We start from the raw sequence: 13,145 nt of genomic DNA, 5'->3' as shown, positions 1-13,145 counted from the left end.
CCATACAGCCTTTTAGCACCATCAGAGTAAAAGAACAGAGTAAGAGATATGCTTCTCTTGTATGCAGAGGAGAAGGCCTGCCAGGGACTGCCCGAGGAACCCAGCCCAGTCCCTGACTGTTCCAATCCATTTGTCACCTCACACTTTCAGAAATGTATTGAACTTCGTCTAAAAAACAGTGAGGTTTCTGCCACCCTGTGTCCCTTACCTCCCCATCCTGCAGGCTGTTCCCGACTGAGATTGCTCTCGTGGTTAGGGAACTCCTTGCAACTTTCAACCTAAACTAATTCACAATACTTAAACCATCTCTTCTCATGCCAACGTTGTCCTTTGGATGAAACTTTTCCATGCAGGATATTTTTATGGAGCTGAATTAGCACAGAAAGAAAATGAACTGCAGAGCAGCAAGGGATTCCTGTGTGGTTTCTCATTAATGTAAGACCCAGCTCCCCGTTACAAGGCCTTGCAGCTGTGAAGCTTAGCTAATTGGAACAGCACTTATTTAAACGAATGCCATAAACCTCTGGTGTTTTAATTATACACCTGTTAAACACAAAACAGTTACTAAAGACCCAACCAGGTATGCTGATGGCAGCTATGGTTTTGGAAGGCTATAGTAGGGGCAGGAGTGAATTCCTACTCTGGTCTTGTAGTGTTCAGCCCACAAGGTAGGTAGTTTGAATGCTTCGGTCCCTTCTCAAAATGCTGGCTATATTTAATCCCCCCAAATTTATAGATCCCTGAAAGAACCTGCCAATGCCTTCCGTTCCCTTTGGTGTCTGGTGTATTTTTGTCTTGTAACTGCTACTTGTGATTGCGCTGCATGGGATTGTCTTTGCTTGGGTTTGTCTTATCCAAAAGCAAACAAAGCATACATCTGTTATGTTGTCTTAACACAGCTACTGAAAGGTAAAGGAGTCTCCAGATGATACTGTATCTGCTTTATTTCTTGGGCTGTTTTTCAACTGATATGTTGGTGAGGGAGAAAGCTTTTGTCTGGGGCAGAGGGGACCTTGCAATGCAATTGCCAGACCTCCCGAAAGTACCTGCCTTGTGTCGGCAAAGAGGCAGGGGAGGAGGAAGAGTCTGAGGAAAAGAGGTTTGGTTTTTCTTTACTTCAGCTTTGCCCCAGCACAATTCCTCTGTTATCAGTGGAGGTGCTCCTGACTTACACCAGTGCCAACCACAAGAGGCTTTGGTGCCACAACTTCTGTAGGACTCATCTGCTTTCTGTCAGCAAAACACAGGCACACACAGAGTGTCAACGTATGCTCTTATCCTTGCTACCTTTTTCTTCCTTGTCTCAGCCTGTTCTGATCATAGCATTGGTTTGGCTTCAAATTAGCTGCTGGACTCTAAAGGTGCTCATTGGGGCAGCAGAATTTATGACCTTCAGAGGCTTGTTTAATGCTTCCTTTTGGATTCCCTTAAAACACTGAACTTAATTCAGCGAAAAGCATTTTAAAGCCTTTCTGAGAATGACATTTTGTAGGAAAAGTCTGCTGACTTGAAAACTTGTTTAATTTCTACTGTCATTTGCAAACCAGCAGCTCCTTTTGCATCATGGCAAAAGGGATTGTTAGACTTCAGCTGTGAAGAAAACACAGCTCCTGCCTAATTCTGAAGAGCACCGTGGTAGCTAATTCCCAGAGGTTTCTCCAGGGAGCAGGAGCACACCTAAATGCTTTTGTGAGCTCAGCCTGTGACACTAAAGGCTGACAGTTGGGTGCCTAGTGCGTGGGGGTGTTTTGGCAAGCCCACAGTGCCTCTGTTGGGCTTTGAGTCACGAGTGTTTCACGCAGCTGACTACCATGAAAACACTGCACCTCACGCAGCATACACAGACAGAAAGGACCTGAGATTATTTGCAGCAGTCGTACTAAAGTATAGAAGATGACAAACAACTGATCTAGTAGTGGGCAAAAGGTACGTGTAAGATAACCACTCACCTATCATAAAGGTAGGAAAATGGTGAGAAACATTCCCCGTGGTTGCTGCAGACTACAGCCGGGGTTTTTTTAACTGAAGTAGATCGGTAACCCTTTCAGATTGCTGTTCCTACAGCCCCTCCCGTTGACACAATCCTATCAGCCGCTGGGGATAAACCAGAGTTTGCCAATCAGTGGAATTTTACTGATGAGCTGTTCTTCCCAAACGTAAGAGCCTTGCATTTCAAGAAAAACCCAGATGGTAGAAGCTGGATTCACAGCACCCTGAACCTGACAGTTTAGTTTCAGGGCCTGTCCCTACTAAAACCTGTAAGTCACTGTTGATGACTGTTAATTCTGCCTGGTTGTTTTCACACGAAACCATTTGTCTGCCACTTCAAGGGTCAAACTCCTTGGCTGATAGCCAAAAAGTGAGACCGGTCTGAAGGTGGAGAAGCTTGGGAAATAACAGCAAAATGAAAGGAGAAGAAGGACCTTCCTGAAGATTTGCTGAAGATGTTTTGCAAGTTCCCTCCCTGGAGCTTGGGAATAGTTCTTCAACGGCACATTAGGAATCGGTGCCCAGATACTGCCCGCTGGGCCTGCGGGAGCTCAGTGTGCCAGCGCTTTCTGCTTTGCTTGCTGTCTTCTCCCAGAGGCCAGTGGCAGGGTCCGAAAATGACACCATTTACATTCTTTTTCTTTGGTCATTTTCACTTCATTCTATTATTGTGGTCAGACTCTTTAGCTGAAGAATTAGGCTCATTTTCCAGCAGCTGCTGTATAAATGAGTGCAAGACACGGACGATATTTTTGTGGAGGGATTCTTTGATCCAAGGAAGAAACCCTTCTTGAACAATTATCCTTAGAAAAATCAATCAAACCCGGCATGCCCAGTTCAGAGTGCTGCTCAGAGAGGATGTGAGAAAACTTTTTGCTACTGTTTCTGGTTACCAGTTGACAAACTTCTACCTATATCGTTGATGATTCCATCTTTAACCTTTTCATCACAAACTTTCTTATCCTGTTAAATTATAAAGAAATGACCTTTTTTTTGGGGTGTTTTTTTTTTGTTTTGTTTTGGTTTTTTTTTGCCAAAAAGGGAAAACCATACTGGATTTTGAAGGTGTGAATTATCTTGTTGGTAAAGGGAAATGTGGAGTCTGGAAAATATCTGGTTTCACTGAATAATTCCTTTGCTTCTTGTACTTCTGCTTTGGTCTCCACTGTGCACACTGGAAGTATTTTGTCTGGAGTCCTCCAGAAATATGATTCTGCTGGCCCATTAAAGCCCTTTTTGTGGGTACCTCTCAAGAGATGTACTTCCAGATGGAAAATAAGGATCCTGAGGGTTAAATTCCACTGTTATGTGTTTTAATACATTCATTGAAGGGAAATAAAGATTTGGCAAAGCGCTGAGGAGTGCAGAGGACGTTTCCCAGCTACCTGAAGGGCAGAATATACAGGTCTAGGTACTTTGTACCAGCTGCCATGCAAATCTGGCATCCCTTACTCAGGTCCCACCGCTGAAGGTTAAATTCTGTTCACGTGGACTCTGTAGTGTCTCTCCACCATAGCTCTTGCTATTTATTAAAAAAGCGAAAATTAATTAAGTACACATCTTACCAACGTGACTTATAACATTTTGACTTCACTGAGTGCATTGGGAATCCCATTCGCCCAAGCACTAAGCCACACATTTAACTTTGAACGTGTGAATTCCGTTGGCCTAAACGATGCTATTTGCATGTTTAAGCACTCTGGTGAATCACAGCCATTGTTATTAGAGTTAATGGAAGATATTATCTAAATCATTAACAGAACTAAATGATAGGCAATTCACGTTACAGTTCAGAGAGAAAGTGCTGATCTCCAGTTCAAAGCGATGTCTTTTAAATCAGCGCAGCTCCCAGAAAGGCAATAACCTTCATTCAAACACCCTTTGCCAACTCAGCTGGGACAATCCTGATCTTCTGATCAGGACACCTGCACCCAGCACCCATCTCCCCTCACCAGGGCAGGGAACGGCTGCTGTTAAAATAATTCCAGGATTACAAAAAGCAGGGAAAAAAGTTCTACTTTCAGTTTCAGCATTTCAGAAGAACTGCATATTTTTTTCTTAAGACTTCTAACAGCTTTATTCAGTAAATAGAGTAGCGAGGGAAGAAATTGTTTCAGTTAGGAACCAGGATGACGAAAGATTTAATTTATTTTATTTGTGTTTTTTAATTTTTTTTGTGGGGGGAGGAGGGGAGATACCCGACCAGAACTGCAGGCGGTAGGTGTGGTTTTTTTCCTTCTTTTTTAATGAAAACAATTATATATATAGTTTGATAATGTTACTTTTCTTTTCATCAGTGATTTTTCTGGGGTTTGCTCTTTTCAGTTTTCCTGTGTTTTCTTTTAGGTATATTTCTACTGTTTTTTTGGAATAAGTTTGTAAAAGTTCCTCACCCAAAATGTCCTAAGGACATTCCTATCCTGTTTTTCCTCCTTACGTTCAGTAGTAAAATGGTGCTTTACGCAGGCAAAGCAGTTTTTAGTGGGTATAAACATATCCCCACAGGCCATGCCTAGGGACCAGGTACCAGCTCCCAGACAAAATGGTCTCTCCAAAACTCTTCCTTCACACTGACAAAATTCAAAAGGGCTATGTTAGGGACCAGCTGATTGGAAACGGTCTATTCCAATATTAGCTGGTCTGTCGTAAAGTAATTGGTCAGGCAAGAGTCACTGTGTCCTCTTCAGCAGCGTTCTACAGCCCGAAATCTCCGGCTTAGCTAGAAAGCTCTGAAATAGCCATTAAAACTCCCACGTTTTCTCGAAAACGGCAAGCTGTCGGTAGGTACGTACTTAAGTATTGTTGTCTCTTGCTGTTGTTTTCCCTCCTCTAAATCCAGCAATGCACTCCCATTCAGACTTATCTTTAGGCTTTGCTTCACACTGAGACACATGCTTTGCCGCATGAGGGTCTCCCCTTCTTTTACACTTTTTTGGGCTTTTTTTCCCCTTCCCCTGTTTTTGTCCCTATTGCTTCCAGATGACTTTGTTCCAGACAAACAGCTAGTTTCTCTTCTGCATTTTTAGAAAATCTCTGTTGGTCACGTTTTGAACATTTTTCCACTCACTTTTATTATCTATCCTTCCTGCTATGCTTCCTCCCTTCTGGTACCCTTTCTTTGTCAAACATGAGAACATCATGGCGAAACATGGATTAAGATTGTTGGTATTTGTTGGTAGTTTTGGATTTGACTGTAAAGCTTCTACTGTTTAAAATGCCAGGCAGCAAGACCAGTTTAGCTTTCCGGCTTTCTTATGACCTAGTTTGCTTGTTGAAGTTATTAAAGAAATTTGTTCTTTTTTAAATAGACTCAGAATTAGTCAGAATATTGCAGATTTTTCAATTAAAGAAAAACCTGCTAAAGTTTTTTCTTTTTTTTTTTTTTTTTCTGCAAAACGTGACTTTGAACTGCTGTCACAAAGTTTAGTAGGTTAGTTGTATTAATGGTAGGTATGAGAGGACTGGTTGTGGAACTTGCATTCTTGCTTTCCATTGCACGCCGTTTGTCAGTCCATTGTCTCTGGCGGGGGTTTGCTGGGAGCGTGAAATTCCATTTTGTGATAATTCCATTGTTTTCTACCAGTAATGTTTCAAAACATTGCTTCAGTAAATCTTCCCTTCAACTCTCCTGCAAAGATTTGCTTGTACCCTGGTGTTGCAAACCACCGGCAGTGCCACAGACCAAGCAGTTTCACCCGTTGGGGGATCTTCCAAGGATAGCTCATAAGTGGACCTGGACCGACGGTCTGCGACTGCGCCAAAGGCAGGGCACCCAAGCCAGTGTGAAGGAGGGAGGTGGAGCAGAAGCAGCAAACAAGGCACGGCAGCAGAGGCCTCCAGTGGCCTAATTGAGGCTGCTTCTCAGCTGCAGCATGCACTTACCCTCAATCATTCTTTCCACTTCTCTAACCAAGCAGGCTAGTCTATTATTCCTTCTTGTCCCTCACCATTTTAAATTTAAAGATAGGGTAAACTGGGGCAGAACGTTGTTGTTGTCATGTTTCCCCCACCCACCCCAATAAAAGAAGGACTTTGATGCAGGGTGGAATGACCTGATTCCACAACATTCTCATAGTTTTGAATGATGCAAAATTGACTCCAGATGTTGAACGGCACAGTAATGGGAGGGAGTTTCTGATTTATGGGGAAAGCCTGCAGATGTCATGGGCTCCTCAGCGGTACAACTCGTAGTGCCTGAGTTACAGGCCATACCTATGATACCAGTTGGTGCTGCATGAGAAGAGTAGGTCTGAAGAAAAAACGGGTCCTGCCAAGGAACTATCTTGTTTAATTTTTGACTGCTCGAGTCTGGCCTAGCTGTCAGTGAACCACTAACCCCTGCCATTAGTGGTTCAGACACAAGGCGTGCTGCTGGAGCTCACCTTCTGGTTCAGTTTCATCTAGCAGGAATCTAGTTTGCGTATTCGGAGACTGTTTTGTAATGTGAGCCAAAGCACAAAAGCAGTGTGATCAAGAGATTTGCTTTAAAAGTACAGCTTTATGGAATGCGGTGCCCTTGCAGACGTGCCAGGCCACAGCCTGCAACCTGCTCTGGAGCACGTCTACCCAGCACCATGCCGTGCTGAGGTATTGCTCTCAGTGCCCTGGCTTGCAAGATGGGTGGGAGAGTGTCCCCCATCCAGGTGAAGGAGGTCTACCAAGAAAGCTGTGTGGTGTCAAGTAAACGTTCCCGTAGCATTCAGAGTCCTCACAGCAACAGAAAACTACCTCCCTGATGTACTTTCCCCACACCTGGAATGCTTGCGTCATTGGCACTGCTCCTGATTCTCATCTTTAGACAATTTGGACACCAAATTCTTTGATGCTGGGACTCTTTCTGTCAGAGATCTGCTCATTAACCAACATCAGTCAGACATTAATGACCCAGTCCCTGCAGGAGAATGATTTCTGAAGCAATCTGTTGTTGTTGCACATCTGGTTTCCTTGAATTTTACAAGAGATATTTTACTTTTTTTTTCTTTGGTGGCATAGAATGTACAATATTTGATATACCTGTAGCAAAGTGATGAGTTATGAGTAGATCTTGACAGGGCATTGTTTCTGCATATCTCTTATAAACACTTATTGATTGAGACATTTAAATCTGAATACGCTTTTTTCTTTTTTTTTTTTTTGATTGAACTTTCAGCCTGTATATTAAATACACGGTGTTATTTGACATTCATTAATGTAAGTGCTGTAATATACTTTTGTGTTACTAGTAATTATTACTGTCATCGTGCTGATTCTAAGACATTATTTCAACTTTTTCATGTAGTGTAGCTACTTGGAATTTTTTGGCCTTCAAGAAAATTCCACACTAAATAATTCCTAGAATGAAGAGAACAAAGGGCTATTCTTTCTCACAATCTTTTCAACCTCTGCAGGAGCTTATTCAGCCAAAATGAGTATTTACTTTTTTTTTTTTCCCCACTTTTTCCGTAGTAATATGACAACATTTGATTTGTTTTGTCTTTTCATTCTGGAAATTCTGAGTTCCATGTTGACCATTTCTAGCAATATTTTAGAAACGCGGAGACAGCTGTGCCATAAGGAGTTGCTGATCGTAACAGAATTGAAATATTGTAATTATTTTGTTTTTCTATATAAATATTTTTCCACTATTATGTTTTTAAGCAAATCTTTTCTTAGAGTGATAAAAACTGGAAAGACACTAAAGGATTAAACGTTTAACACGCATGAGGCAAGGGATTCAGTTAAGTGATTTGCATCCATATGAATGAAAAATAGCTTATGGATTTTTATGTCAGAACAAGAACTGTGCCTCGGTTACCCATTTCCTGTGCGCATTAGCTCATCCAGTGATTACAATGAAACCACACCTGCCCTTGAAACTAGGGGTACGCTTAAAGAACTCACTAAAACCCTGCTCAGTAGTAAAAGTTCAGTTTTGTAACAGTAAGCTGCTGCTTAATTACAGTACCTTTAAAGCATTTCTGCCTTCTTGCAAAAGGTGGAAATTTTATATGTTTAATCACCAAGTATCCATTTATCAGATAAAGAAAATTGTGCTTATCTTATTCAGAAGTGCTCTTTTCTATTATGACGAAAAGTGCTATGCAAGAGCTGTATATTGCTATTTTAAACACCTTAGCCTATTTACTATATCACTATGACAATAACGATGAGAAGATTCCACGAGGAAGTTAGTTTGGGGAAGGGACTGTTGGAAAACCAATGGAGGGCTGAAAAAAACAGGCAGGAGATAACGAAAAATGTCTTGGGCTGGATGGTTGTTGCAATGGGTAAACGTGACACCATATTTAAAGTGTCATCCCATCATTATCCGAAAGGAGTCTGATGCCTTGTGCCTTGTGTTGAAGCTTTACTCCTTTGTGTCAATGTTTTAGAGAAGTTTCTATTTTAATTTGCATGCCATACATATTCCAGTACAACCTGCATTTGTTATGTCTGGTGTACATACTCTCTTCTCCCTTTTATAAAAATACCTGTTTACTTACACACAGTTTCTGTCTTTTGTAAATGACAGCTAATGCAAATAACAAACCATAAATTCTCTTACACGTCGCCTTTCCATTTGGGGATGGTTTTTAGGTTAATGTCCTAAGGAAATCTCGCCTTCTGCTGTTTGCCAGTCAGCCCCAGTAACTATGGAACTAGGTGGCAAATTTCAACCGATTTGGCAGAGGTACAGAAGTGTCAAAAATACTGTTATCGCCACCTCTATGAAAATAGACAGCTGGATAGAGGACAGAGTGCTAGTTAGTGCCTGTGCTAAGGGAAAGGCAGCAATATCAGCTGGGCTATACTACCGGACACCGGGGAATCCGCATGGGAGAAAGACAGCCTGATCCATCCCACTGCATGAATAGTCTTATTGGAGCTCTTTCTTAAGACATGGCACTTAATCAACCATAAAACACAAAGCTACACAAATTGTGGAACTGAGAGAGCAAGCACAAACAGAGGGGACAGAGCCAAGAACAGAGGGAAGTAGAGACTGACTCTCTGCTTATGTCCATGCTGAAATGATCACAATTATCAGCTTTGTGTATTGTATTACTTTCCTCAAAACTGAGAAAATCAATAACAAGGTGTACATCTATCTCAAAATCCCAGAGTCGGCAGTTATTTGCTAAGGGACCCTAAAGCAAAATGTTTGCTCAGTTTCTAAGAATCCCTGATAATGGGGAGGGGGGGCGGGAGGAGAAACTCCATAAAAGATCAGATGACTGAGCCTTTGGCAAATGGTCTGGGGACAGCAGAATCTGTCTTGTTTTTGGCAAGGCATGGTAATAAGGGGGAAGATGCCTTTGACTTCGAATGACATGACAGCTGTTACGATGATTGCACTATACCCCACGGTGATATATTCCTCTCATCTGACTCTAAATATCTGAAAATTAGACATTTACACTGGAGAAAGTTTCCCTTGGCTCCTTTTGCAGCAAAAGGGAGAAAGGGGCAGCTCCAGGAGCATCCATCTCTCCCTCCCTGCTCTCCGTAGGGATGGCTGTTTACTCCTCCCCTCCTGTACACCTGGGTTTGTTTCTGTGCTATCCCAAAGGGAACGTATGCACCGACACAGTGGTGATTCCTTGAAATGAAAGTGATTTGCTGAAGAAACTTTAGCTCTGGAGTTGCCAGGCAGCAAAAGTAAGTGCCTCACTCCTGATCCCCTCTGTGTACAAATATAATGAGCCTTGGGTCATGAGCCAAAATCCTCAAGGATCTGGATGTTTAACAGTGATGGAGGCATTAAGTTATATAGAAAAATGAACGTATTTGGATACTACAACTTGGAAAGGAGAATGTGTTTGAAACATATGATTTCTATCTTTCCTTAAGGCTTTAAGGTCACTTTTGCTTTACAAAAATGATGGCTCCTGGATATATGTTGTTGGGAGAGTAGTAAAATTTTGCATTTGTGTAATAAATAAATGTTTTGGAGGTTTGCTGTGTACTGCCTCAGCCAAACATGAGACCCAAAGGTAACTTGTTTCAGTGCATCTTCATTTATTTAGAGCTCACAGTTTGAGATTATTTCTGCGCCCCCCCGCCCTGCCCCGGCCCCGAGGGCTCTGTAGTTAGCAGGAAAAAATAGTCAGTTATTCTAATGATGTAACTTGACTGTTTTAAATCAGACTGAGGAACAATTAAGAAAGCAAACAAGCAGTGCTGTCCTGTCCTGTGAAGTTTCTCTGAAAAGGACTTGGAGCTTAACAGTCCCATCCAGGATGACAACATGCTTGCAAACGTCACCAGAGGAGAAAGGAAATGTGTAACTGCAAAGGGACAAACACCTTTACTAGCACAGGGAAAACTGATCAGACAGAATTACAAAAAATCCCCTTGCAACATTGTGAGAAGTGGGAAATATAATCTAGTTTGTATGTGAGATGCCAGTTTGCTAAGAAATTATCCTGCAGTACAGATCTGTAGTGATCTGTAGATGAGTGATTTGATGATCAAAGGGTGCAATGACACAGTGCTACACCTTTGCTCCTTCAACAAAGAAATGTAGTTCTACAAATGCCGAAACATAATTGCACCAGAAGTGTGCAGACACCTACTGGGATGTGTCACTTTCTGCACTAAGAAACCGTGGTATAGTAAAAGCACAAACACTTTGTTGCAAATAGTATGCTTCAAGAAATTAACGGGTGTTACAGAGATGGAGGCTTTTCTGCCTCTTCAGGCTTGCGGTGCTTGGTTATCATATTAATCTGTGACCAAATGCATCCTCACAAATGTATTGCTTTATCCATCCAGCTTTCCTTAAACTCATAAACTGAAATAGGTTTTTTACTAGTTAATATCAAAATTGCATTCATTTGGAGGCATAGGGCAACAAGCCAAGAGAATCAGATGTGTCCTATCTCATATTGCCCCTGAGTTTTCTTAGCTGGAAGTCCTAACCTGTTTAATTCTTCACAGAAGCCATTCCATAGGTGAGATCACCACACTGCTTTTCCCTATGCCTTAACCATTTCTGGCTATTGTTTCTGAGGTGTGGAGAGGAATCCTACAACGTATTACTCAACTGAGCACAATGTTATTTTCTGGGTTTTGCTCCCTTATTCTTTTTTCCGTAATTCTGAAAGATATATTCTTGACCAAAAAAAATTTAAATTATTATTGCGAGTAACCATAACTATTCAAATATTTGTATTAAATTAGTATTTTTACTTATATGACTAAGAAATAATTGAGTCAAGGCAATGATCTCTGCAGTCTGCATTGATGTGTTTAAGGGTGAGTTACAAGGATTATAACACTCCTTTTAAGTAACAAGGATGAAAACACTCTCTTAATTTTTTTAAGCTAATAAACATCATTTAACTTTTAGAATCAGTTGATGTCTGGACAGGGAAAACCTCTCTTTCTTGCTTATGTGTTAGCTAATCTGTGACTTTTGAAGACAACCTAACCATCAGTCTGCCTTAAACACCATGTCACAATCTGTCACAGACAAAAATGTTTAATTCTGAAGAACATGGGATGATCTAATTTAATAAAACACTGTAAGGGAGCTTTCAAAAAAAGTTAGGATTTAGCTTTTCTGGTTTCTTTACGAAAAGATCACTTTATGCAACCTACTAGTATAATAAACCTATAAACAGTATGGAGGTGGAGAAGGGGTTAAAAATGGCTCAAAGAGGGGGAAAACGTCACTACAGAAATATAGATTTTTTTGCAGAAGTCAGTTATTACATCTGTTATCTACTGCCGTAATATATACTCACATCAGCTTTGATCATATTAGGTTATCCTAATGACATGACAACACTTACACTGATTTGATAAAATTCCTGGTTATATATGCCCATAAAATAGAGCTTTCAGAGTACTTGACATTACTGTACTACCAGGATGACCCTGGATGCCTGCCAGACTAAGCAAGAGTAAAGCTGTATATCTCTTGGTTCTGAAACTATGAAATATTCATTACAATGTTTGAGATATAACAGCTTCTGTCCAAAAGTGAGAGTGCCATAAACATGCTGTTCTTCTAATAGCTGGAGAGCTAGGCAGTCGGCAGTCTATAAATGCTCTGTCAATAGATATGTTGTTTATTTTGACAAAGTAACAGACTGTATTTGCACTCGGAAGTCAACTGGCAGATGGTCTTTGCACAACCTAGTGAGGGCAGACTCCGCTCCTGCTGATTCAGGAAAGCTCTCTCTTAATACAGCATTGCAAATTGTTTTGTTGAAGAATGCTAGTTAGTAACAATTATTCCCTGAACAACTAGATCTAAATGGCCAGAACATTCAGCTATTGTGACTAAAAATCTTGGACTTTCAGTCATCTTCTGCATTACAGAATTTGTGAAGACATCCACCCTGCATCAATTCCTCACCACGTGGTTTAGGTGACCTACTGCTTATCACTTTTCCAGCGCAGCGTTAGTGTTCATCACCGAACTCAGAGCAGGAGAGAAAAACCCCAGTATGTTAGCTGCTCTAAAAAAGCAGGCAGTTTCAAAAGTGCGGTTACTGCAGAACAATTCACATGTGGTAACTCCCTGTTCAAATGCTGCCTTGCTCTGATCTGTTGTACTCAAAAATTGTTTATTCTTGTGTCACAGAGCAACTCAGAGTCTTCCAGAAATACTTGAAGCAACATAAAACATACATATAATGCTGTTAACATTTAGGTTAAGGATAAGCTGTGTCCACTGGAAAAAGAAATACAGAGGTGAAATTTACTTTATAGTGGGACAAATAAAAACCACAAAGGCAGGAAAATTGGTATTAAAATTCAGACATCTATGACTGACTTAAAAAAAATAAATTAAAACCAGTGGTACACTGTGAAGGTCTTTGTCCTCCTCCTCTTTCACGCTTCTCCAGCACTCCTGCTTCCTTCAGTCTGCTACTGCAGGGAGACTGTGCTATGGTTTGTGAGTCAATGGCGATTCCTTAGCCATTTGCAAGGGTAGCTAAGCATCTCCATGCTTAGTTTCTCCATGCTGGTGCTGCTTCCCCACAGAAACTCTTCCCAGACCGCAATCCCCACAGAAAGAACGTGAGCAATAGCAGAAACCAGCTGCAAAATAGGAGATCCCTTCTTCATACCTGCTCTACTGCCAGTAGCATAGTGACTCGCTCAGAGACGCGGCTGCTCCTGGGATGTACTGTTCTTACTGGTGATGTGAAAACTGATACCAA

General features: G+C 41.3%; 1 protein-coding gene across 1 annotated transcript in view; it reads left to right on the top strand.

The window, feature by feature from the left end:
- The window catches only part of COL13A1 (collagen type XIII alpha 1 chain), a 102,384-nt gene extending 93,912 nt beyond the window's left edge, over positions 1–8,472 (top strand). Inside the window, exon 45 of the mRNA XM_074593151.1 lies at positions 2,331–8,472. Coding sequence (XP_074449252.1) covers positions 2,331–2,363 — 33 coding nt within the window. The 3' untranslated portion in view covers positions 2,364–8,472. The remainder of the gene's footprint in view (positions 1–2,330) is intronic.
- The last annotated feature ends 4,673 nt before the right edge of the window (positions 8,473–13,145 follow it).

The sequence above is a fragment of the Larus michahellis genome, chromosome 6 (assembly GCF_964199755.1).
Source record: "Larus michahellis chromosome 6, bLarMic1.1, whole genome shotgun sequence".
Lineage (NCBI taxonomy): Eukaryota > Metazoa > Chordata > Aves > Charadriiformes > Laridae > Larus > Larus michahellis.
Note: the sequence above shows the minus strand (reverse complement) of the source record. Positions and strands in the feature narration are given on the sequence as shown.